The sequence below is a fragment of the Anguilla rostrata genome, chromosome 2, assembly GCF_018555375.3.
Source record: "Anguilla rostrata isolate EN2019 chromosome 2, ASM1855537v3, whole genome shotgun sequence".
Lineage (NCBI taxonomy): Eukaryota > Metazoa > Chordata > Actinopteri > Anguilliformes > Anguillidae > Anguilla > Anguilla rostrata.
The window spans coordinates 50,539,861-50,564,307 of NC_057934.1; the positions used below are offsets into that span (position 1 = coordinate 50,539,861).

The window sequence follows — 24,447 nt, forward strand, 5'->3', positions numbered from 1 at the left end:
TTTTGTCTGGATTAGATGGATTAGAGGGAGCATCTGAAGTTCACATTCGCAGTTGCACAGAGAGATGCCCTCTTCTGTCAGGGTAGCACACCTACAATTGTAAATTGTAAAACATTTTGGGAAGATGAACTTCATTGTTACAGCTGGAGTCTGATGTTCACAACATGTCATATTTTAAAAGGATCCTATTGCCTGATTGCTTTCTGGTGCCCTTAATACACATGTCCTTTATCATAGTTATGAGAGCCCTGAGAAAATGTACGGCCTGAGTTGCATTCAATTTGCCAGAAATTGTGAAAAAGTGTCTTAAACTGGCCCAATTACCAAGGATTAGACAGGAGATCATAAAGGCCTTCCTGAGAGACCTCACACTCTACCAATTACTCTTGGTCTGGGGGCAGGCAGTGTCAATTTTTGCATGGATTCAGGGGAACTTGGAATGTCTTTTTACCCAATTGTATGGAATATTCTAGAACAAATGTTAAAGCTTTTTATAATCAAATAATCAAAGCTCAAATCAGGTCTAGGTCTATCCCAGGTGTACCAATCAAAATGAAAGCAATTATAGAAGAAGCAGTTTGCTGACGACAGGTGATTCGTTCAACAAACAAACCATTTTATACAAATTACAAGGGATCTCTACTATTGGGGGAACCATCCATATGGCACAACTCAGGTAAACCCAGAAATGACATATTGATAATGAAACTAATACCAAAAAACCAACCACACCGCACAGAGACATAATATGTACAAACATGGTCACTACAGGTAATTAGACTCATCATTTACTGAAGAATTCCCAGGGTAAGATATGCAAGACCAGCTGAATAATTCAATACAGCTGCTTACACCTCCAAACAGACACTGCTCCTTAGCCTCATTCTCAGCTTACATCTCACCCAAACAGGCCACTCTGCCCATCAAGTGTGTGAATCAGGGTAGTCAAAAGAAATGAGTGAAAATTAGCATGCCAATCTAAAGTAAACAAATTCAATATTTTATTATTTTGTATTTTGATTCAAAAAACCTTGCAACCAGCAAAACAAAAATTCAAATCAATGCCACATCAGTTGAAATCATGATCATTCAACAATTTGCATGTGTACAGTACGCTTAAAGAATAGGCAACTACAACTAAGAACATTTCTCTTGATTATTCTGCTATTTTGTATTGGCAGGAAGACGAATATAAAAATTCTTTATTGTTTATATCTGCAGACAGCTAATATTTACTCGTACATGCTTAGATATTTGCTAATGAGGATGCAAACTTAATCCAAGTAGAGCTTGAAATGTGCATAAATGCTTATTTAGTAAATGAGATGGCTTGCCACAAGGGATAGTTCTGTCCATTATGTGTCCTTCAACTCTCACTGTTAAAAAGGCTAGCTACTTTGTTCATTGGGTCCTTGCCTAAACATCTCCTTAGGGATGAGAAATGCAGGCTAATCAGGATAGTGACACACATACTTAGATGACACAGCTTGGGCTGTTCTATTTTAGCATTATTTCCAATCTGTAGCTGGTATGATGATACTGACTGTATTTTTGAACATGCCATCATTGGCATATACAGTACATTTTAAGCATTACAGATATTTGGATCTAATGATACTGGACAAAAATGCATATAGAATAGATTAATGAACAGAAATAGGTTTCTGTTCTAAGGGTTGCCCAAAATATCAAAAACTAATATTATATGTTTTTTTTAACTCAGTATGGAAGCAACTTAGATACCTCTCTCAAATCCAGTTGCTAGAAATCAATACATTAAAAACTGCACACAGACCAACTTTAAATATACCAGGAATCAAAATAAGAATCCAAACAAGATAAAGCATTTTCAAACTTACAAAATCTTATTAGATTATGCATAAATACCTTTCTTCAATTCAACCAAACGGAGGCAAATTTTGGTTGTTTATAATCCAGAGTTCTTCTAAGTTCTTTTTCTGTTAGACTTAGTAAATAGTAATTCAAATACAATCTTACCCTCTTCAAGAAAACCGGACCCAGGTGAAGCCTTCACAGTTTAGGCGCAAAACTAATGTCATGCAGAAACACATGAGAGCATCTGAGTGGTGCTACAACCTGGCTTAGACTGAAAGCCATTAGTTAAGTTCCTCTGACTAATTCTAGACTGCGTAACATGAGAACAGACAGAAGATGCAGGTGAAGCCTTGAAACCTGAACCAAAGGCAGGTGTCACATGATGCCTTATGACCAGCATGCAAATGGAATAAAACACCAGTCCAATGTGAAAGACTCGTTGGAACAACACACTGAATGTGGAACACATTGTATCCATAAGGGCTTCAATTTTTCAAATTCAGCGATTGTCTTTAAACAGTCTTAACTACTGACTTCACTGCAAATTACCCAGCTCTACTGTAGTATAGTATGCATAACACAGTAATATACAAATCATGAGTGACTTAAGATACTGATTATCCCAAACAAAGCAATGATTGATAACTCAGGCATTGCACTTGTTTAGATGAGCAGCCACACTTTCCAGGGCTTGAACTTCAATATCTCACATTTTAATTTATCTGCGAATGAAACACTTATTTTAAAACAAAGCGTATAAGTGCATTTGCTTATTGTGTACTTAACAATACATTCATGTAACCAGGTTTTATAATAATGCTAGCATCTAATGTATTGATACTAAGATGTCAAGTAACTAAATAAATAAATAAATAAATAAAAGTCATGTTCCCATCCCATTTCAGTCCACCCATTAGGACTGGGGCCTGAAACAATTAGCAATAAAATTATGTTGTATTATCAAGATGCAAAATAAAGTGTTGCCAGCTGGTGTGAAATCTGTGCATATCTATTTTTTTTTTTTCCAGATGCAGGAAGTACATTATAACTCTAATTGGGGTGGGGGAGGCAACTTGCTTCCAGCTCAGTAACATTAATCATTATTCTAAAAAAGACACAAAAGTAATAGTGTCAGACTGAATTTTAGACAAACAGAGCCTTTAGGGGTAAATCTGGACACTGCTGTAATAGTGCCAGAAATAACAATTTCTTTAGAAATTACAGGAGTTCACAAGACTAGTGCAGGATCAGAACATGGGGCTCTGACATTTTTGGAAAATTGATCAAAACAGCAAGAAATGTTTATCAAAATCTTTCTTGGGCGGCACGGTGGTGCAGTGGGTAGCATTGTTGCCTCACAGCAAGAAGGTTGTGAGTTTGAATCTCGGCTTAGGGCCGTGGAGTTTGAATGTTCTCCCTGTGTCCGTGTGGGTTTCTCCGGGTACTCCGGTTTCCTCGCACGGTCCAAAGACATGCAGGCAGGTCGATTGGAGACCCTAAATTGCCCATAGGTATGAGTGTGTGAGTGAACAGTGTGTGTGCCCTGCGATAGATTGTCGACCTGACAAGGCTGTATTCCCGCCTCTCGCCCAATGCCCGCTGGGATAGGCTCCAACACCCCCCGCGACCCTGCCCAGGATAAGCGGGTATAGATAGCCTAATGGATGGAAAATATTTCTTATAGCCAGTGGGTTTTCATGACCACTGACAAACAATGATTTATGAAAGGACATTCTTAGCATATGGCCTGTGTTATGACAATGGTGAACTCAAGGACGACATTAGTGAATTTGCAAGAAGAAAATTGCAAATTTAGGCTTCATTCTTTAATTTGCTCAATTATAAAGTGTTAGTTGCCTAATCAACACAGATACACATACATTTAATGAAAATTATGCGCGCTGTGCTCACAACATTGGCATTAAACAGAAATATGTGTTTCACATAGAATTTTCATTAATTCAGTCATAAGGCCGGAAACATACCCTACATAAGTACGCGAACGCACACCATCTGAGCTACGCGAAGTCGATTTCATGTGTAGTCGCGTTCTAAAATGTGTCACCTGAAATTCTAACCACGAGCTGCACTTTCAAGCGTCGCAGGATGAAGCCTTCTTCTCTGATTTCTGCTTTCTTCCGCTTAGTCTTTACACGACTGTCCTGGATCGCCCCCTTGAGGACTTCGGTTTATTCGAGTCGTGCGTTTGCAGTGCGTCGGCGTGGCGTTTTCATTTGCATCGGCGTACTTGCGTAGGGTATATTTCCGGTCTAAAGTGAGAGCATGCGTACAGTTGCGCACTTCAACACGAGGAATGTTGCTGTGTAAAAGTGATATTCGTGAAGGCACCATAGCTCATAGACACATGTTCATGCCATAGTCTTCCAGCCAGGAAGCAGGAAATGCGGCTGGAATCCAGGCTGTACACAACATTTTTATATAAAAAATAGGTTATTAATTGAGAACATGTAATGCTGTAAAGGCAAGTAACAGAGAGACATGACTAATATAATTATTATTTATAGTTGATAGTGAATAACATTATGTACCACTTCACATTTTTGTTTGATGTGACATTCTTCATTTAGCCAGCTAAGTAAGTTTAGTCGTTTCAATCTGTGAAGCTGCCTGCTACCGTTGATTAAATATTTCGAAACATATCTAGTATATGTTTCAAGATGCTTAGAGCCCAAACCGGGCATAAACACCTGAGTACTGATAGTATGCACGAATAAAATAGGATTTGCATTTTATTGAACTGTGGTAAGATGGAGTAGTGCTTGTTAGGTTGTATTTTAAAACATTTTTTTTACATTTCAATTTGTGCAGGATAACCAATGGATTTCCTCACTCTCTTCGCAATATATGTGGTGCTTGTGGTTTCCTGTATTCTTCTCGTTTGTAAATGCTCTGGCCAACAGCAAACTCCTTTTGGGAGGATTTTCAGCTCTCTTACTAAGGTAAGTACCCACCTGATGGCGCTATATTGCCCTGTACGTCAGGACCAAATAATGCTATAATCACTGGATGCCTCAAATATCTTGAAAATCTTACAATACGCACTATTTTTGCTTTAACGTACACTTTGTGTGAGTTTTGAAAGATTACCTCAATTACAATCAACGAAGCTCCCACATACATTATTGCAAGTTTCTTAATTATTGCCACATAACGCGGCAACAAACAAGTGAAACTTGCAAGAAAAGTTGCGTCTACTAGATTTCAGTTGGGTAACATCCTTTCCAAGCACTTGTGTTTGAATTTACCAGGTCATATCACCAATGTCAGTGTTTAACTGATAGTAATGATACCAGAGAAATGACAATAACCTTTTAGAACATTTGACTATTTTCATAATGGCTACCTTTTGTTGCATGGCATTTTTTATTTTCATTTTTGTTGCATTTTTGTGCAAAAAGTAATTTAGGTTACAGATATTTGACAGACTTTTCTTTAACCTACAGATATCAATTAGAGTGTGAACTGAAGTGTCTTTCGTTCAGTCTCTGAATATGACAGAAAAGGTTTCGATTAAAACCTGAATTGGAAACCCAGAATTACTCATTCATACATTTCTATTTAGCTTTGTTTGTTATTGTCATGGCACTTTAACATATTTTTATTTGTACAAGTGTTAAATGTGTTAATAAACACAGATCTTCCAATGGTGTCGGTAGCCTTTAGTGCATTTGGGTAACATTAACAAGCATTGCATTTTTTCCATAGATAATCTCACCCTGGGTTCCGCAATGGTTTCAGCAATATTCCTACAAAACTGTGCACAAGTTGTTCCATCAGCGGTATGTACAAACACAGAGAAATTTTGTCTCTTATTCACATGGCTCTAAAACAGTTATTGCATTGATTAAATTGTCAAATATTATTGTACTTCAGCAGTTATTTATTTATTTATTTATTTATTTATTTATTTATTTATTTATTTATTTATTATTTATTTATGCATAAGAAGGTACAAATACCAGACTGGGTAATACAGTATATTGAGTTTTCTATAGATGTGTCATGGATTACTGGATTTATGGAATGGATTTAAATGTATATTTTGCCCTTAAATGTAATCCAATTTTGTTTAATTTTCACTGCAGGAACAGGCTATTTGTTTATCTCCACCTGTTTCTGGAGGGTGTAGTGTATGCAGAATTTTCGTACGAAGTTTTCGGTTACTGCAGGGAGATGAATACCTCCTTGGCCAGCCTGTGTGTGCCGTATGTGTTACTGGCTGTGCAGTCCTACTTCTTCTATCAGTGCTGCAACAGAGACCCTGGTAAGTAGGGCTGTATGCCTGTTGGTTCCCTAAGCAGAACACTCATATTTGTGTACCACAATATATTAAAATATATTTGACTGTGTTATCTTGTGTCATGCAGGTACAGTGACAAAGGAAAACCATTTTGCCCAAGTTCAGGTGTACCAGTATGACAGGAATCTGTTCCACCCCGGGGTGTCCTGTCCCACGTGTCTTCTGGTGAAACCTGCCAGATCCAAACACTGCCGTATGTACATTTCCAAAGAATAGCAGGACACTGCACCTATTTCTCTCAGTTCCTTAATGGAATATCTTAAAACTGTAAGCGCTGTAGGCTCACAGCTAAAATGGCTTCTGACTCAGCAAATAATCAAGATGCTAGTTTGCTCAGGGTTGCCCTGAAAGGAGTCTGTGATTACATTTGCAGCATGGATTTTGAGCAGATACTGATGTGTGGTTTTCTCATTTTATCTGGAACAGGTGTGTGCAACAGGTGTGTGCAACGATTTGACCATCACTGTGTCTGGATCAACAACTGTGTTGGAGCTCAGAACATCAGACACTTCCTGTTGTACCTGGTGTGCTTATGTGCTATGGCAGGTGACATTGCAGTGCTGACTGCCGATATGTTGTTGAATGTTGTACTTGCATCTGGCCTTCTACATGCTCACTATGTTGACCAGCAGGGGGAACAACAGCCAGTGGGGCCAGTTTTCATTATACAAGTAAGTCATGGTGCTTTATGCAAGAGCTCCTTTGTAACACGTCACAACCTATTCCAAAATCAGAAATGTAATTAGATGTTATTTCATGTTCCAAATTTTGAATAAAAATACTTGACAATGACAAGCAATATGCACACTCTGCTTTTTCAATTCAGCATGTGGGGTTTAAGTACAGTAGTACACAATTTTTTTTATGTCAAGTATGTTGCATTAACTATGCTTTCTATTAATAAGCAAAATCATTTCAATTTCAGTTGTAAACAGAATGATGAATTTTCTCAACATAAGGGATGATAGTACCATATAGGTGGTGGGAGTAAGTTAATGACTAATGCCAAAAGGAATTCTAATAATCTGGTTCACCCTTAGAACAAAATTCATGCGATTAATCACAACACATTTCGGCTTTAAACCAGGAATTTCCATAGCTACACACCGTAGATACTCTATTTACTTAAAATGTACACAATGAATATATATATTCTTTGCAGTTCTAATGCTTATATTATCTTTGCCTTACAGCACCTTTTCCTGACGTTTCCCAGGATCATCTTCATGCTTGGCTTCCTAGTTTTCTTATTTATGGTCCTGGCAGGATATGCAATGTTCCACCTGTACCTGGCACTGGTGAATCAAACCTCTAACGAGTGGTCCAAAAATGGTGGGCATGGCTGCCAACACTGCCATCCCACAGCAGGGCAACAGTGCTCTGTGGGCCACGTTCAGTCAAGACACTTCTATAGCCGGGGCTTCCTCAGAAACCTAGGAGAAATCCTTTGGCCTCTCACTTACAGTGGCAAGAAACACAAATAGCCAACTCTTATCACACAAGTGTACCATACTTTGATTTTTAAACTTTTTGTACAATGTAAACATATCATTGGGTTTTTGATTCCATGGAAAATAAACTATTTCTGCCTTTATAAAAAGTGCGCTGTTAAATTCTCCTGACTGGAATGTCAGTTACAGTATACTGACATAACTTTAATTATATTAATGCATTTACTTTATATTCATCAAATATATAAAAGGTATTAAAACTTGGGACAGCGCTTCTTGAACCCAGTTATCACAATAAAATATCCATTGCACTCAATCTTCTATGCACTGTCAAAGGAAACAAAAGTGCAAAGGAAATAGTGATGCGGTTATTAAAACTGATAAGGAAAAATTAATTTAAACCAACAGTATATTATTGATGATTAATATTTGCTTGTATACATAACCTTTCATTGTAGATTGAGACAGCAGCCTTTTTTCCTCTTACCAGTATAGTTTCCTGGGATAGATGGAGAAAACTATAACTTCAGAGCAGTAGTTATATTATTACTGCACAAAAATGGCAGTTGAAATGACATACACACTCTCCCAAGAACTGAAATTAATACAGGAATACCAATCTTTCAGTAAACCCACAAATATGCATTCAAATCTATATCCTATAATGATTTGAATGATAAAATCCACACTGAGCTCCATTTTTTAAAGTCAACAAAAATAATTATTGAAAAATGGTATTTATTTGCATTAAAAAAATACAGAATTTCATATTTTAGTTTACAACTTCTGCTTCTTACATTTGCTGGCCCATTTGCCATCCTGCAACCAAAACCAATGACCTCTTCAGAACTGTGCAGACTGTCTCAAGAGAATCTTGCACCAAGGCAGCTCAGAACAGCAGTGTAAACATTTCAAGCATTTTCATGAAAAGAACGGTGCATAATTAACCTAAGGAACGGCCACTTGTTTCAATGTTCAAATTCAAAGTTAAGGTAGGCATTTGTCCGGTAGAAGATCTCTAGGTAGTTTTTTTTTTTTTTGGTAAGACTATTGTCCTTTTCTTTGTCATTAACAGAATCTTAAATCCTTAAAATTGTAGTCTAATCATAAGAGAAGCACACAATGAAAATGACACCAAACAAAATGCAGAACTTAATAAATTGACAAAATAGTTTGTCCTCAACTCATCCTGGGGAAATACATTTTAACAGACAGGGGATTTGTCCAATCCAAATGGTCTGAAATCTCACTTATTCTTCAATCAGGTTTTCCATTACAATAAAGGAAAGAAGACAGTGTTTCTACGAAAGGGTTGCTACCAGTTCAGTGTTCTCCTATTTTAAAACCACAGAGTTCTGACATTTGTTATGCCTCACGAGCATATAAAGCTGCATTCCTTCAGTAACTGATATCAAGGTGGCTGTATTTTAATCTTGCACAATAACAGTCTGTATCTCCACCTCCTCTGGTGAAGTGATGACAAACTCCTCCGCCTGCTCCATCACCTCGATGTCTCGGGACTCCACCATGGTCACCGTGCCGTCCGCTGTCTCTAACGTCCCGTCTGTGGTCAGAATGGCGCCATCGCTGATTGCCGAGGCTAATGTCATGGCAACCTGCTCGGTCAGGCTCTCCGGCGTGGCAATAGTGATTGTGTCGCCACAGTCCGAGGAAATGGCGGCGTTTTCGTCCATGGACACGTTCTGCACGATGATCTGGTGTCCTGACTGAGACTGGCTGACGATCTGCTGCACAACCTTCATGATGTGGCTGCCCACCTGGATGCAGGAGAGGAAACATGATAATCAAATACAGTTAACAAATCAGACTACAACATAGGAGTGAAAGTTCTAAGTAGAGGACTTTGTTCATAAGCGACACCAACTGTCTTCAGTGCCCTGAACTAACCTCATTCCTACTGAGAGGAACTTCACCATCCGCTTCCGTAACATCGGATGGAGCCTAGAAAAAGGGGAGAAATTTTAAAATAAAAACATCTTTTAAGCTGAAATAAATTACTTTTTACAATTCAACATTCCCAAAAGCTTCAGCGTGCAAATTGATCGGCTTATACCCACAGCCAGGTTTCAGCTAGCCTGCTGAGGGAGCTGGTATCAGTGCTGCTGATGAAAGCTCACCTGGATAATGTACTCTTGTGTATCTGCCACCACGGAGGAGAACTCCACCAGCACTGCATGGGGGTCCTCAGAGATGATGGTGGCAGCCATGCTGTTGGGTGAGTGCGGTTCCTCCAAAACCACAGGCTGTTCAGACTCCTTCAGTGGCCCATTGCAGCCCCCTGTTTCATGAGACATACAGCAAGAAATGACTAGGAATCAAGCATCAGTACTGCCTGGCAGCTTCTGTAAGTCATTTTCACCCTTAATTTTGAAGGGATGAATCAAACCTTCATTGCACTGAAGGAAATGTGTTTTGCACACAAGAAAAGGGGTCAGTGATGTGCAGGCCCGAGCCCAGCTCACCTTTGGCACGCAGGTGGCGGTTAAGTGTTCCATGCTCCGCAAACCCTCGACTGCACTTGAAGCACTTGAAGGGCTTTTCTCCCGTGTGATGGCGGATATGACGAACTAACGAGCCCTTCTCCCTGAACCCTCGCGAGCAGTACTGACACACGTACGGCCTCTCCTGTGCATGGGTACGCTGGTGTACTTGCAGGGCATTCTGAGATAGAGAGAGAGAGAGAGAGACAGACAGAGAGGTGAGTAGGGAAAAGAAATGTTCTACCATTCTGCGGTGGGTTTCCTCTTAAGAGTCTGTTTAACAACTGTAACTGTAACTTAAGGAGCTTGTAAACACACTTGGTAACCCTAAGATCCAACGTTATCGGGAAACCCACCCCAGAGCCTGCCATTCAAATGCCTAAAACTCAGCAGTAGCAACACAGTGTGGACTGAGGGCAGCGTTTCACTACCTTTGTCTTGTAGCCTTTGCTGCACCTGTTGCAGTGGTACGGGCGCTCGTCGGAGTGCGCCCTCATGTGCTCGCGCACGTGGCCGATTGTTTTGTAGAGCTTCCCGCACTCGCCACACTTGAAGCGCCGCTCGCTGAGGTGAGCCTCCATGTGCTTTTTCAGCAGGTACCCTGTGAGGAACTCCTTCTGGCACACCATGCACTTGAAAGGCTTGAACCCTGCAACAGGCACCGTCAGCTCACTTTGCGAAGCTTCAAAACTGAGTGGCAAGGGTAGTAAATCAGTCGTGGTAAATTAACACCAGAAATGCATGCAAGGATATCTACGCATCTAGGCACTTCAAAAAATGAGAACATGATATGTTTGATCATAAATTCAGCGTTTCCTAAAAATGCATTCCATGCACCAAATAGAAAGGATGAGGCTAAAGGCTGTTCAATATACTAATTAACAGCAATGTGAAATGGTCAGGTATAACCGCACTGTGGAATCAAAGGGACATGCTATGAGAGATTACCATTAAGAAGCATACTCGGAGTAGCACAGGCTTACCAAGATGTCCTTTCACGTGTACCCGCAGGTAGTTCAAGGCCTTAAAGGACCGACTGCAGTGAGGGCATCTATGAACTTTTGGAGAGGACGATTCACCTTGTTTCTCCATAGGGTCCTAAAATGAAACACAAAACAAAACTTATACATTCTCACATCTCAAAACAAACTACGAGGGAAGAGGTATGATATGATATATAATAATAAAGATGTGGGTATATAGAATTCTAGTTAAATATAATGCCTGGGGTACAGTGTTTATAATCCTAAATGAGTTCAGTTGAGGATTCCCACTCACCCCTGCATCTTCAGAGTCTAACTCCACACACTCTTCTGTGACCTGGATCTCAGTAATCCTGCCCTCGGGGTCACCACTTTGAAGGGGCTGCATGGGAGATTTGGCCCCAGGCTGCTCGCTCCTGTCTGTCTCCAGCTTGATGCCCGAGTTGATGATGGCCTGGCCCAGCAGGCTGTCTCCCTCTTCCACCGACTCGGCATGCTGCTCCTCCTGAGCATGAAAATTAACACCAAGTGGTCTTATACACAGCAAAAGTGTACCAAGAGAAATTTATAATTAACCCATCAGAAGTCACCACACCAGATCACTTCTACGTGCTGTGTAGGTAATGGAGACCAATTGATACGGCATGTGGTCATACACACACCTCTGGAGATTAGCTTGCTTTAACAAATGGGCGCCATGCAAACACAAACCAAATTAATGAGTATATTCAATTCAACTTTATTTGTATAGCCATTAAGACATGTCACAAAAAAACAGGAAAACCCAGAAAAGGTGTGCCTGAACCCCACAGATTCTGAAAGCGAGTTTCACAAAAAATAAAAATGAAGTCAAGGTTTCAGACCTGCTGGGTCTGTTCGGCGCTGTCCACCTCCATTTGCACATGGACCTCTTGAATGACCTCCTCAGAGTTGTCCATCACACTGACCACTCGAAGCTGCTCCTCCTCTGAAGAAGCCAGTGAAGGGGAGCCCTGCTTAAAACCTGGAACACAGCAAGACGGGACCATTGTATCAGCTGCTCTGGCCCTGGAACATGAATACCAGAACTCACAGTCGGAGATCGACTACAACTGAAAATATAGCAAGGAAATACACTCACTGAGGCCCTTCAGTCCTATTTTGGTCACTCAGAGTATGTTTTCTTCTGGTAACACTATGTGGTTAAAACATGGTACATGCAATACCCAACCAAATAACAGCAACTTGCCACAAAAAAGAATTCTGCAATATAAATAAAAAAACTGCACTATAAAAATTCTAATACGTAGAACCGTGAGCTCTATGCCTGCTGAGAAAATAAATCTTTCCAAGGGCATGAGAAAGGCTGATTGTATAAAGACAGATGGGAATTTTTCCCCATCAGTCTGTATAAATTTTTGTAGTCCATACATTATTAGTATCACTTATCCTTATTGCTTGAATTTACCACATTACCAAAGAGAATCCCAGGTATTTACTGCTTGGATCCTCAATTTATGTCCCAGTTTTACAGAATAATTGGACTATGCTCAAATTAAACTAAGGTCAGAATAACAATATGAACATCCCAGTACCTTTCTGCATTCCATCCTTGCTGACCAGAATCTCCTTGCACTGGCTAAATCGAATCTTCTCTGTGCAGGGAGTGATGGACTTCAAGTGTCTTGTCAGAGCCCCAGACTCCCTGAAGGACAGCCCACACAGATTACACCTATAAGGCCGCTCATCTGGGAGACAACACAATACTGTAAGTGACAGGTTCCCAAAAGATCTCCAGGACTAAATCACATTAGCAGACGTTTTGAAGAGAACATCCTCTCGCCCTCCATTTACCTGTGTGCCGACGGTTGTGCCGAATCAGAGAGCCTTTGGTTCTGAAGGAGTTCCCGCACAGCTTACAGTGGAAGTTCTTCTTCTCACTGTGTGTGGTCAGATGTGTTCTTAAGATGTTTACCTACAAGAAAACAACACTTTGGTAACTGTGCACAGGTCTGACACATATAGATTATTTTTATAAGCCTCAACAGGCTAAATGTGTGATACATGAAGCTCCTTTAGTGATGGCATGATTAACGGCAAGTTATTATAAAATCCCAAATAAAAAATGTAATACCCAAAAGGTACGCTATTATCTCATCGTTATGAAGAGCTGCACTTTTCCAATGATCAGTGTGACGCACCGTTTTAAAAGTCTTCTCACAGATATGGCAGACGTAGCGCCCTTCCTCGTTGACTTTGACTAGAATCTTTGTGACCTCGTGGCCCTCCGCGCTCTGGTCGAGTCCCGAGCTCCTAGCCGCACTGCTCCTTCTCCTGCGCGCCACAGCGGCCGCAGGGCCCCGCCCTTCATCAGAAAACAATCACCACAGTCTCACTGTCTGCAGTGTACACATGCATTAGCATGGGCCAACTTTCCTGACAGAAATGACTCATCATTAATACTGAATTATTTCTTGGTGAAGGGGAGGTGGAAAGTTAATTTTTTAAAATAATGGTTGAGGTTGATGTCTGCTGAAAAGTACTGGCCTACCTGTGAGCTTTGTTTTGTCACTCTCCTCTGAGGACACTGCACAGTCATCCATTTCTGTTGCAGTAACAGAGCTTCCTTCAATCAGAACTACCTGTCAGATTGCACAAAACGCTATTTGAAACAAACAAGAATCAAGAACAAGGCTTAATATTCCAAACAAATGCATTATTGAACTACTTAAAATCTGACAAAGAGCTGCCTCATATCACAAAGCAGGGAGTACGTGTATGAATCACATTGCTATATTAACCCTATAAACAGAAAATTATTATTTATAAAAAGTAAAGGCTATACCCCTAAAAAGATGAATCACAAAATGCATCAATATGCATTCCTACCCTTTCAAAAAGTCAGATGATTAACCTAGAACACACATCCTGCTATGAAGGGGAAATGATTTGCATTTAGCTTCATAAGTGAATGAATGATCAATTCTTACCTCTGGGGTGAGGTCATGATGGGCGTCACTGGGAGGTTGCTGATGACCCACCTCTTGAGCCCGCTGACAGCTGTTTTGCAGTTTGTGCTGAATAAAAGCCTCCAAGGTGGTGAACTCCACTTGGCAACGTCCACATCTGTGCACATCTTCATCTACACTCAAACAAATTGCAAGATGAACAGGTTTTCCAAAGCGAGATTTAAAAGCATTAAGGACAAACGGTGTGTTTTGTCAGTGCTGGTCAGTAATTTACTTCAAACATTCACACAAGAATGAATCTGAAAAATCGATTTTTAATAGTTAACGTTACTGCATTAAACATTCTGTAAATTTGAGTAAAGTTGAGTTACTGCAACACTGGTTGGGCAAGGGATCAATACTGCAAGCACTTGTGAATGTAAGAATGTTACATTTATAGTAAGACGCTGCAGGTGGAGAGGCCTTTTAAACTTACTACTAGCTACGCATTGCCACTTTTCATGCGCTGATGGTCGGTAACAGCACACACACCCTAGCTGATTTGTACGGTATTTATTAAGGAGTGCAACTACAAGCTAGTTAGCAAGTTTAACTGAAATCAGAAAGGGGTTACCGAAATAATAATTGTCTTAAAACAGTGCTATATATTAACTTACTGACATTATCGGTGTATTAGCTATTAATATAAGCGATTAAGCATTAGTGATGCCTTAACGGTCTTTCACTCACCACAGTCAGATTGCTCATCAAATGGGCAGCTAACTTTCTAGTAGTAGCTACGCTATCGAACTATGCTACGGCAATGATCACGTCGAATGTGCTGTGACGGTAATTGCGATAGAATCGCTTTGCAGTCACATCTGGCCAGAATGTAAACAAGTCAGATTTTATTCACGACAAGAAATTTTACGACAACGTTAGCTAGCTAGCTAGCTAAACAAGCAAGTGGAGCTCACTGGCTAGAGAGCTCATAAGAGCTGTAGCTAACGTTAGCAATCTGTGTGCTACGTTAATAACTTGTACGTTTTCAGTATTAAAACTACTAGAAGGGAAAGACACAGTGCATGCAGCCAACTTTAGTCAATTCGATGAGTCAAACAGCAAGGCACACCGTGGTTGCACATCGCTGTATTATAATCAGTCTGCAAGATAACTAGAAAGCTGACTGACGTTATCTTGTAAGCGGGTTAGCAGTCTACTTCTTCAAGAGCAGGCCTACGCCAAGGCCTAATCAAGTTTTCATTATTTAGCTTGTAAATATGGTCATATCATGGCAATGAAAGTGTAAAGTCAGCGTGTTTACCTTCGTCCCCGAGTGTGGTGTGGATGGTGATGATGTTCCCTGTGGGTACCGTTTGATCAGTCGGTGTTTCTGCCGTATTATTTTCTGCACTCATGTTCAAGCTGTCCGTCCCTGTCGCAACTTCACAACTAAGAAACATGGCGGATTTACGACCCCGTAGTCATAACAACAAAAAGGGCACGGAAAATAAATGCAAAATGCGGAGCAATTGTGAACGTGGAAACGTAGCAATGAGCATGAAAAGTAACCCCAGATCAATGGTAATTTTTCGAAAAGAGTAGTTTAATGAATACCATTTTGGATTTTTGCCTTTTGATATTTTTTTGGTCAGAATAAGGCGGAGGAGTAAATTGCGTAAACTCGTCAGTGCTAACGTCTGAAATTTAGGATAACTTAAGTTGCTACAAAGAGTTTAGTTAATTTTCATCCACACTGATTTTTTATTTTAAAAGAAAACCACCCTCCACCCACTTCTTTAGGATCTCGTAGACGACAAAACCCGACCGTAAAAACAATAGTTTTGGGGTAAAGACGCCGTTAATGGTGTCGATTAGTGTATTTACCAAACACATCTCTATCTTTCCTGTCGCTCAAGGTTAATGGAGTGGGAGAATGGGCAGACGCCTATACTAAAGCTGTGGTTCTCAAGCTCGGTCCTGGGGTACCACTGTATATGCTAGTTTTCGTTGCAACCACAATTGCAGTATTTTAATAAACTGTTCTTTTTACATGGTGCTTCTTTATGTATATAGGGATTATTCGCCCTCTTAAACCACATTGTCAGAAATTGTTATGCACGTCAAGAAGAATAAAATGCCCATGTTAACATTGTGCTTATTGTGCTGTATTGCAAACAATTACATAAGGTCACTATTTAACTCATGAAATTAAAGACTGAGGTGAACTAATAGGCTCCTGCTTGGTGAAGGTGTGGTGGACACATGGCCACTAAAACTATGTAATAAAGGACTGCCCAATCCTGGTATGGTTGAATGAAAACCAGCCTACACAGGGGTCCCCCAGGATAAGGAGCCACTGGAATACATTTTGAGAAAAAAACAGCAGAACAGAGTGCCGAGCAGAAGTAATACGAGGTCAATTTCAAAGCTGCTTGGCCATGATGCATACAATTCCCTTAGGCGGGCTCTCTATCCATTACGCTACACAACTGCACAAGAACTTAAAAAACCTGCCATTTTAGAGGCCACCTATGTCATGGGCATGGCTCATGTTGACTGGGAGACCAGGATCACCACTAATGCACTACAAGCAGTCACCTACAGGAAGTATTTTTCATCGTGGCCAAGCAGTGTTTTGAAATCAGAGTTGGAGTTTTCATTTTGTGCTTTAGTCTTGGCTTAGAATTTATGTAGAAGCCTCATGTCTGCCTAGACTAAGACAAAATCAAGGTCAAGAAAGAAAAGAGATGCTGGTACTGTTAGCTGACTTAAGGTAATCATTTACCTTGGGTGCACAAGGGCCGATCCGTTTCAGGATTTTGTGCCAACTTGTGCTCTTAATTATTTAATTAGTTAAATCATATCTTGATCTGACATTTGTGTACGCACTAGCTATAACCACAGACTGCAAGTATATCCTAAATATTTTGCTGTGTTCAAGTACAGGAGTGAACCCGTATAGCATATAGAGCTGTCAGAAAACTAAAACTACAGTAATACCTTGGAACAAAAACCAGCAGACAGAGAGGCCCTCCAGGACCACAGTTGTGCACCCCTTATTTTTAATTGAAGGAGGTAGCAATCTTTCCATATTCTGCTACTGCAGGTCTGTGGTGCACTTCAAAACTGATTGGCACATGTCGTGTTTGTGCCCAGTGGGTGTGGTTTCAAATCCAATTAAAAACTTTATTAGTCTCTGGAATGTGGGACCAAATGTTTTCTACTGAGTGTTGAATTAACACTAGACATTTTACTGTGAGCCAACATCTCAAGGCCTGCCTCTGTTTTCATGCAACTGGATAGCAAAGAAAAGAATGACAGTGACATAGGGCATTTTTTTTTCTAGGAGCGCAAAGTAGGATCATTTCATCTTGGTATGCACCAAGCTCTTCATTAAAAACAGCGAGGTGCACTCAAGGTGCTTGGTGTGCAATAGCAGCTTCAGACACATTACAAATAATTAGAAGCAAGGTGCCCTCAGCTGTTAAAAACATGTCCTGTCTGACTGCAGCCTTAAGTGTTTTTCTCTGCCCTTCCCTCTATGCAGTAAATTACATGCCCACGCACCCAAATAGAGTGCACCAAAAAGAACAAGGAAAGCACAGCGTCAGACAACCTCAACTGTGTCGGACATGGAAGTAAGCCTGTACTGCACATGATGCTGTGAGTGTAAAGCATTGGAGCTCCCCTTGATAGTCAATGAGAAATATCAGACTTTGAAGGCAAAATTAAACTTCCCTAATTGTATTTTAAATCATGGTTTACGGTCGTTATGTTTCTGTTTGAAAGCAGATTGTGAAAATATGTTTAAATTTGTTTTTGCAAATCTACAATAAAAAAACAAAATATATTTTCCCACATATAAAGCATATGGAGGACAACGGTCTAGAAATTGCACTGCCCAGATTGGTGTACCTGCTTTGTAGCAAATCCCATTGGCCCAAATCGATCCCCTGAACTGGCCATGGTTGGATACAACTTCAATGAAATACCCCCTTTTCACGGTATTTCATTGCATTCCTAGTAGAGTGACAGAGAAGGGAGAGAGAGAGCTAGCCAGCAAGTAAACGCCTTCTTGTGCAGCATCCACCGGTATAAAGTAATATAAACTACCTGACTTTCCAAAAGAAAGTTCTGTACGAAAATATTATTTCTAAATACGATTTGAAAGTGCCCCCTGGTAGGCTTACCTTGGAGTTTGGGTCTCTGGATCAAAAAAGGTTGAAAACCCGTGTTCTTTGAGCTCGAAATATTTATCTGTCTTTTAGTATTATATGAAATGTCCTGTCTAAAGCAAAAATTCTGTTTTCTATTCCATGTAGCCTATTTATAATTCGTATAGTCAAATGATGATTCAAGTGAGTGTTCATTAGTCGCCTAATACGAATTAGGCTTTGAAATGGAGAATTCCTAATCGTAACGATGGAGATACTTACGATCACTGAAAATTATTTATGTATAATTCCATAGTAGCCTATACGAACGACTACATTTAGGGGTAAAAATTGTCATGTGGGTAATCAATTTAGTTGTTTTTATTTTATTTATATTTTTAACTTCGGCATTTGATACCGGGCTGCTGTAGATTATCATCGTTTAATCGCATTTTCCTACCGTTTTACTTTGCAGTAAACTTTTTAACTGTACCAGACCCGATGGCGAGTCTCTGAGTCTAACTGGGAAGATTCACTAGCCTAATTGTTTCCTCTCTCCATTAAGTCCTAAAGTTCAAAAACATGGTATTGTTCACGTCAATGATTCAAGGCAATGACAGATCACCTTCAGATCCCTAGGTTGTTGACAGTAGAACCCCGAATAACTAGCCTATGTACGTTGCATATTTAACATTCAGCCAAAAACGGCATGAATAAATGTTTACTTGTCACCCCTCTAGAGAAAGCGTGCTTTTTGGCTTGGGTCAGAATCCCTCGCGCTGTATAATGTTTACGCAGAATTGACATTCTTCTCTTTAACGCTACAAGTCGGCGCTGATTGCGGAAGTGTTTGCAGTTCGTGTGGCAGGAAAAGGTCAGCAAGCTAAAGCTAATGTGTAACCGGGCCGTATGAATGTCTTTTGACACGATTCATTATTTTAACCTCAACGATCGAACTGTTGCTTCTTATCGATACTGCACGGAAAAGTATTTTCACGTCGCTTTTAAAGAACAGTAATAATAGAACATTAGGCTATATTACTGCAATGGCCATGTCGAAATGCAACCGTTTATGTGGTTCCTTGACAGGGGAATTGCTCGATTCCTTAGAGAACGTTCTTTTCGATTGCGATGGGGTCATTTGGCGAGGAGATCAAGCTATCCCCGGAGCCCCAGATGTCATTAATTCGTTAAAGAAAAATGGAAAGCGAGTCTTTTTCGTAACCAATAACAGCACTAAAACGAGAAGAATGTACGCCGATAAACTGGCTAAAATGGGATTCAACGCCACCGAAGAGGAAGTCTTCGGCACAGCATATTGTTCAGCAATCTACCTGAAGTCCACATGCAAACTGAAGGGTAAAGTGTACCTGATTGGTAGTAATGCAATGAAACAGGAGCTCCTAAATGTGGGGATTGAACAAGTAGGCGCAGGTCCAGATCCAATTACAGGGGTTCAGATCGACTGGGCCAATGTTCCTTTGGATCCTGAAGTAAAAGCCGTTCTGGTTGGTTTTGATGAGCACTTCAACTATATGAAATTAAACCGAGCACTTCAGTACCTCAACAACACGGAATGCCTGCTCGTTGGTACTAACACTGACACTCGGCTGCCATTGGAAGGAGGCAAAGCCGTCCCAGGTACGTGAAAGCGGTCATGCTGTCTGATGCTCTGCACCACTGCTTTTGTGAATGTTTTGCAGACGTAACTGTCTGAAACTTATGTAACTGATATAATTTCCCCCATCAGTTTTCGTTTAGGAAAATACAGTGTAGTTTTCATTAATATTACCTGGAATGTTTTCTGCCACAGGGACAGGCTGTCTGCTCAAGGCAGTGGAGACTGCAGCCCAGCGCAAGGCCCATGTGGTAGGGAAGCCGAGCCATTTTATGTTCGACTGTTTGGCCAGCCAGTACGGTTTGGATCCTGCCAAGACCTTGATGGTGGGGGACAGACTGGACACTGACATTCTGATGGGGTCCAATTGTGGCCTGAAGACGCTGCTGACCCTCACTGGAGTGTCAACTGTAGCTGATGCCATGGAGCACCAGAAGAGTGGCTGCCCAGACCGCCTTGGTATGGTGCCTGATTACTTTGTGGAGACCATTGCTGAGCTCTTGCCAGCATTGCAGGGGTAGACCATGACTTGAGAAAATTTTATTGGAAGTATGCACTGAAAGAAATGGAACAAATATAGAAAACTAGATATGTCTTTTAAAATCTGAATAAGGATTGCGGTTTTACTTTAAAATTAATTTGGTTAGACAAATATTGGTTGGATAATCTATCACTCAAGTAACAAAGTGTTTTAGAGCGAACATGGCACGTAGGTTGAAGGTTACTTTATTAGAGAGGTAGGGTTTTTAATAATATGTTTCATGGGGGATCATGTGGTGATTGAATTTTATGGAAACACAACAGCTTGCCTGAACGTAATGAGGATTGGGGACAGCAGCAATTGGGTTCGCGACAGCAGTAATCAGTTGTTTAAAGGGATAGTTTACTTTCTGTCTTTATTTCATATTATTTCAGTTCAGTGTATGTTGTTGATTGGCCCAGGTGGTTTTTGTGTGCAATAAAGGACATTTTAGATACTTACGTTTTTGCTAACTAGCCTGATGGCAATGACTGGTATCGGGGCATTCAGTGGTTCATGGTCTAAATCAAGAAAATACTACAATACAAGTAACTCCAAAGCAGCTTGTATTGTGAATTTGTGTTTCCAGAGGCTGTACATATGAACAGGGTTGTAAAATAATAGCCTTTATTCACAATTATAAAAGTGGATATCAATGTTTATATTGTGCCAGTACTACTGTACTTCCCTGCTCAGTTCTCAAACGGTGCAAGCTCTTAAATGAGTCATGTAGTAATGTTGATAGTGGCAGCCATAACAGTTTGAGTGTAGCAGTCTCAAGTTACAAATTTGAAATAAGATGAAGTACAATTTCTTGAAGAATAATGGGGTAATATTTATAGACATACAATCTCCAAAGGTATAACTTTGCTGTAGAAGAAGTTTGGAGTTTCTTGAAGTGTGTTTTCTTGCTTTAGACCTCAAATCCTTAATGCCCCAATGCCAGCCATTGTAAATCCAGCAGGTCATCAGAAAGCTGGATGAATATCTGAATCATCTTTCATTGCATGCAAAAAAAATTGTCTGGCCCTATTAAAGGTGTATACTAAAACAGAAATAATATTTTAAAAACCCAGAAAGTGATCCATTCCTTTTTTCTAGTATTTTTTAGTGTGACTGTCCTCTCTGTTCAAAAAAGCCTTAAAAGGACAGGGTTGTAGTTTTCCCGTTCTAAGTGGGCCAGTATTCCCAATCTGAGTCCTTTTTTAATTTATTTTGATGAAAAAGATGTTTTGTCTGCAAGGGAATGTTACCCCTTACAAATAGCAGTTGTGTCACAATGGGAAACATTTTGTGGAAAAACAATTTTCATCTCCATCTCTTGTTTTTTGGTTATTTATTATTAATGTCTCCACACTTCTGTGGTGTACCGTCAACACACTGTTTTGTATTGTTTGACAGAAACAATGCAAGGACAATATAATTCAATGCACAGATCTGAAGGGTCTCATTTTAGGTTCTGTGTGTACAATTTTACCAATGCAGACAGAAAGCTTGCTTGTTTTTAACTACCTCCATTAGTGTTATGAGTACACAAAATACATGCTTGCCCATTTCTTCACAAATCTTACATGGATAACATACTCTCAACTTTTGGCTGTGTTAATGTTGTTTGCAGATGCAGTGTATTGGACTGAATGTGGATGTAGCATTTCAAAAATATAATCCTTCTTACCCCTGACACACACACACAAAACGATGTACCTTGTTCAGATATACCAATTACGGAGCTGGAGCTTACTTGAGGAAAGCTCCAGCTCCGTAATTGCATAAGTATTGATGTTTAACACGAAGCCATTGTGGAGCAATGTTCATTTGAGACATGCAGATTAGCATTTTTTTAGAGAAACAAATAAACAAATGGTTGTACTTTTCAATATGCAAATTTTAATGTGTGGCAATGTATCATGGTATATTAATATTTTCATGTTTGACTTTTGGCAGGGTACAGAACAGCAATGACGATAAATAATAATAATAAGAAAAATTTATATATGTGTAGCACTTTATACAAAAAGCAGCCTGTCATACAAAATATAAACTTTAAATGGTGATAATCAATATAGCCCCATAGAGCTGACAGACAGGTGCCTATAGCCCGTCTTATCACTGCTATGCTAATGACACCTTTTTTCTCCTTTCACCCATCTAATACACTGGTCTTAGCACATATTTGATCAAACTTACAAGGAATTTCAAACCACCCCCTGAAGTGACTTTCAGTCACCTTGGATGGTGCCACAGTGTTGCCCTCCTTAACTACTAGGGATCTCAGTGGTACTGGGCAGAAAATTGTTGCTCTCTGAGAACATCACAGTGGCCTGTCGGGCATGCAGATTCTTCATGTAAAACATCATGAGAATCCCTCATCGTCCGCTCCTCCTTGCTGGTCTCTCCGCCTCCCCCATCAGACCATTGTGCTTATCCAGAACACTGCTGCACCCCTGATCTGCAAGTTCCCAAATCTCAGCCATGACACTAGCCTTCTCAGTTCTGTCCAATTGCTGCTTGCATGGGCTTGTGTGAAATTTAAAACTTAAAAAAGAATTTTAAAAACCAGCCTGGGTGCTTGTTGCAATGTAGGCTTGCTCTGTTAAATGACTGTGACATAATTATATGTAGTGTCCGATTTAAGTACTCAAAAGAAAAAAGGGAAAGTTCTATATTTAAAGTTTGTTGGAACTTTTTATACTTGTATTTCTGACTTGGCAACAAAAACATAGACCTAGGTTACTTCTTGACCATAATCCTGTCTGCCTTCATGACTGTTTAACGTGAAAAAATCCATACGTGCATGTTATGCATATATAGAGAGCACATATATATATATATATATATATATATATATATAGAGAGAGAGAGAGAGAGAGAGCAAGCATTTATACTGTACCTCATTTAAATAGGAAGGTTAAAATGACACAGATTATACCATTTGCAACCTAGGAATGGATCAATAAATATACTCCATTAATACAGAATATAAAACGATACATGCTGTAGATTCTGTATTGATTATGCTAGCTACACAGATATTTCAGGGAGATACTTGAGAGTTAGGCATTAAAATGATAAATTATCTGTTTTATAGTTCTGTTTATAGTGTTTTATCCAAAGAGAACTTGAGTCAACTGCCATGCTACCATGAAACCAGGACTTCAGAATACATTGTTTGTGTTGTTTTCCGCTACAGAACTTGCTACCAGTGCATTTTCTCACACAAGGTCCAAACATAGCAAGGCTAAACAGTCCTTCCAGCTTATCAAACTTTCAGGCTCATCACATACTGTGTAATGGAGCTAAAAATCACTTTCTTTGCTGTCACAAATTTTGTCCAAGTACTGTATGTAATAGAAAGCTGTTCACTATTAATGTCCAAATGTACCTTCAGTGTAATACTGTAGATGTTAATTATGCATGTAATTCTCATTGTTGAAGTCTATATTTACTAAAAGACGATGTCATTTTACTCTCAGTGTGAATTGTTGAAACATATGAAGTGGGAAAATGGATTTCAGATGTTTGCACACCTGAAATGTCCACAGATCATAATTTCTCATACTGTGAAAACAAAGTTTACTTCCAAAATAACCTTAGCTATAACTACAAATGACATGAGTATGGACATTAATGTTGCCAGTTTCTAGGTCATGAATGGTTAATTAAATATGTTTTTCGTTGGCAGTAAAAACAGGCAATAAACCAGTTTTTGAAACGGCTATAGTGGTCTAATGTGTATTCATTGTCTACAGTGCTGTCACATGTAGAGTGGGGAAGTGGGAAAAAATCAATTGGTTTGGCACAAGTGCCCTAATTTGAGTTCTGAGCTCGCAAAATGCATTAGCCACTGATAAAAGATTTGAATCTCTTCCCCTCAGTTTTTCTTGGAAGGCTTTTTTCCTTCTACAAAATGCAAACAATTGTCAATCAAAAGAATATTCTGCTGCATTCCACTATATTATTTTACGTAGTCAAGATGAAGTGTTAACAACCAAGCCCAAACAATATTGGACCACACCGGTGCTAGTATGTTTTATTACAATAAGGAAAACAACTGGGAGTAGATGAACCAGCCCCTGCACAAACAACATCTAATATAGGGGATGATTCATTCCCCTACACAAGTTTCTGCACCT

General features: G+C 39.8%; 3 protein-coding genes across 8 annotated transcripts; 2 read left to right on the plus strand and 1 right to left on the minus strand.

The window, feature by feature from the left end:
• Nucleotides 1-4,100: 4,100 nt before the first annotated feature.
• Nucleotides 4,101-7,757, plus strand: zdhhc4 (zinc finger DHHC-type palmitoyltransferase 4). Of its 4 annotated transcripts, none has more exons than XM_064322858.1 (8): nt 4,101-4,258; nt 4,666-4,796; nt 5,563-5,636; nt 5,943-6,121; nt 6,225-6,350; nt 6,584-6,699; nt 6,787-6,828; nt 7,351-7,757. In XM_064322858.1, exons 2-8 carry the CDS (start codon nt 4,674-4,676, stop codon nt 7,639-7,641), a joined length of 951 nt encoding a protein of 316 aa, XP_064178928.1. In that variant the 5' UTR covers nt 4,101-4,258; nt 4,666-4,673; the 3' UTR covers nt 7,642-7,757. The 4 variants fall into 4 exon arrangements, with proteins under 4 accessions (XP_064178928.1, XP_064178929.1, XP_064178925.1 ...); XM_064322859.1 differs by having other exon boundaries at nt 6,790-6,828; XM_064322855.1 differs by having other exon boundaries at nt 6,584-6,828.
• A 572-nt stretch (nt 7,758-8,329) lies between these two features.
• On the minus strand, nt 8,330-15,930 carry e4f1 (E4F transcription factor 1). 3 transcript variants are annotated; one of them, XM_064322852.1, is made up of 15 exons: nt 15,815-15,930; nt 15,344-15,471; nt 14,062-14,213; nt 13,623-13,713; nt 13,273-13,436; nt 12,926-13,046; nt 12,667-12,819; nt 11,956-12,095; nt 11,388-11,597; nt 11,093-11,207; nt 10,541-10,758; nt 10,092-10,290; nt 9,747-9,907; nt 9,517-9,570; nt 8,330-9,386 (listed from the first exon to the last, which is right to left on the minus strand). In XM_064322852.1, the coding sequence occupies exons 1-15, from the start codon at nt 15,913-15,915 to the stop codon at nt 9,036-9,038; spliced, it is 2,358 nt and encodes a 785-aa protein (XP_064178922.1). In that variant the 5' UTR covers nt 15,916-15,930; the 3' UTR covers nt 8,330-9,035. The 3 variants fall into 3 exon arrangements, with proteins under 3 accessions (XP_064178922.1, XP_064178923.1, XP_064178924.1); XM_064322853.1 differs by having other exon boundaries at nt 15,907-15,925; XM_064322854.1 differs by lacking the exons at nt 15,344-15,471; nt 15,815-15,930 and adding an exon at nt 14,770-15,224.
• A 2,219-nt stretch (nt 15,931-18,149) lies between these two features.
• On the plus strand, nt 18,150-24,030 carry pgp (phosphoglycolate phosphatase). Its single transcript, XM_064322860.1, has 2 exons — nt 18,150-19,817; nt 19,990-24,030. Exons 1-2 carry the CDS (start codon nt 19,223-19,225, stop codon nt 20,313-20,315), a joined length of 921 nt encoding a protein of 306 aa, XP_064178930.1. The 5' UTR covers nt 18,150-19,222; the 3' UTR covers nt 20,316-24,030.
• Nucleotides 24,031-24,447: the final 417 nt, after the last annotated feature.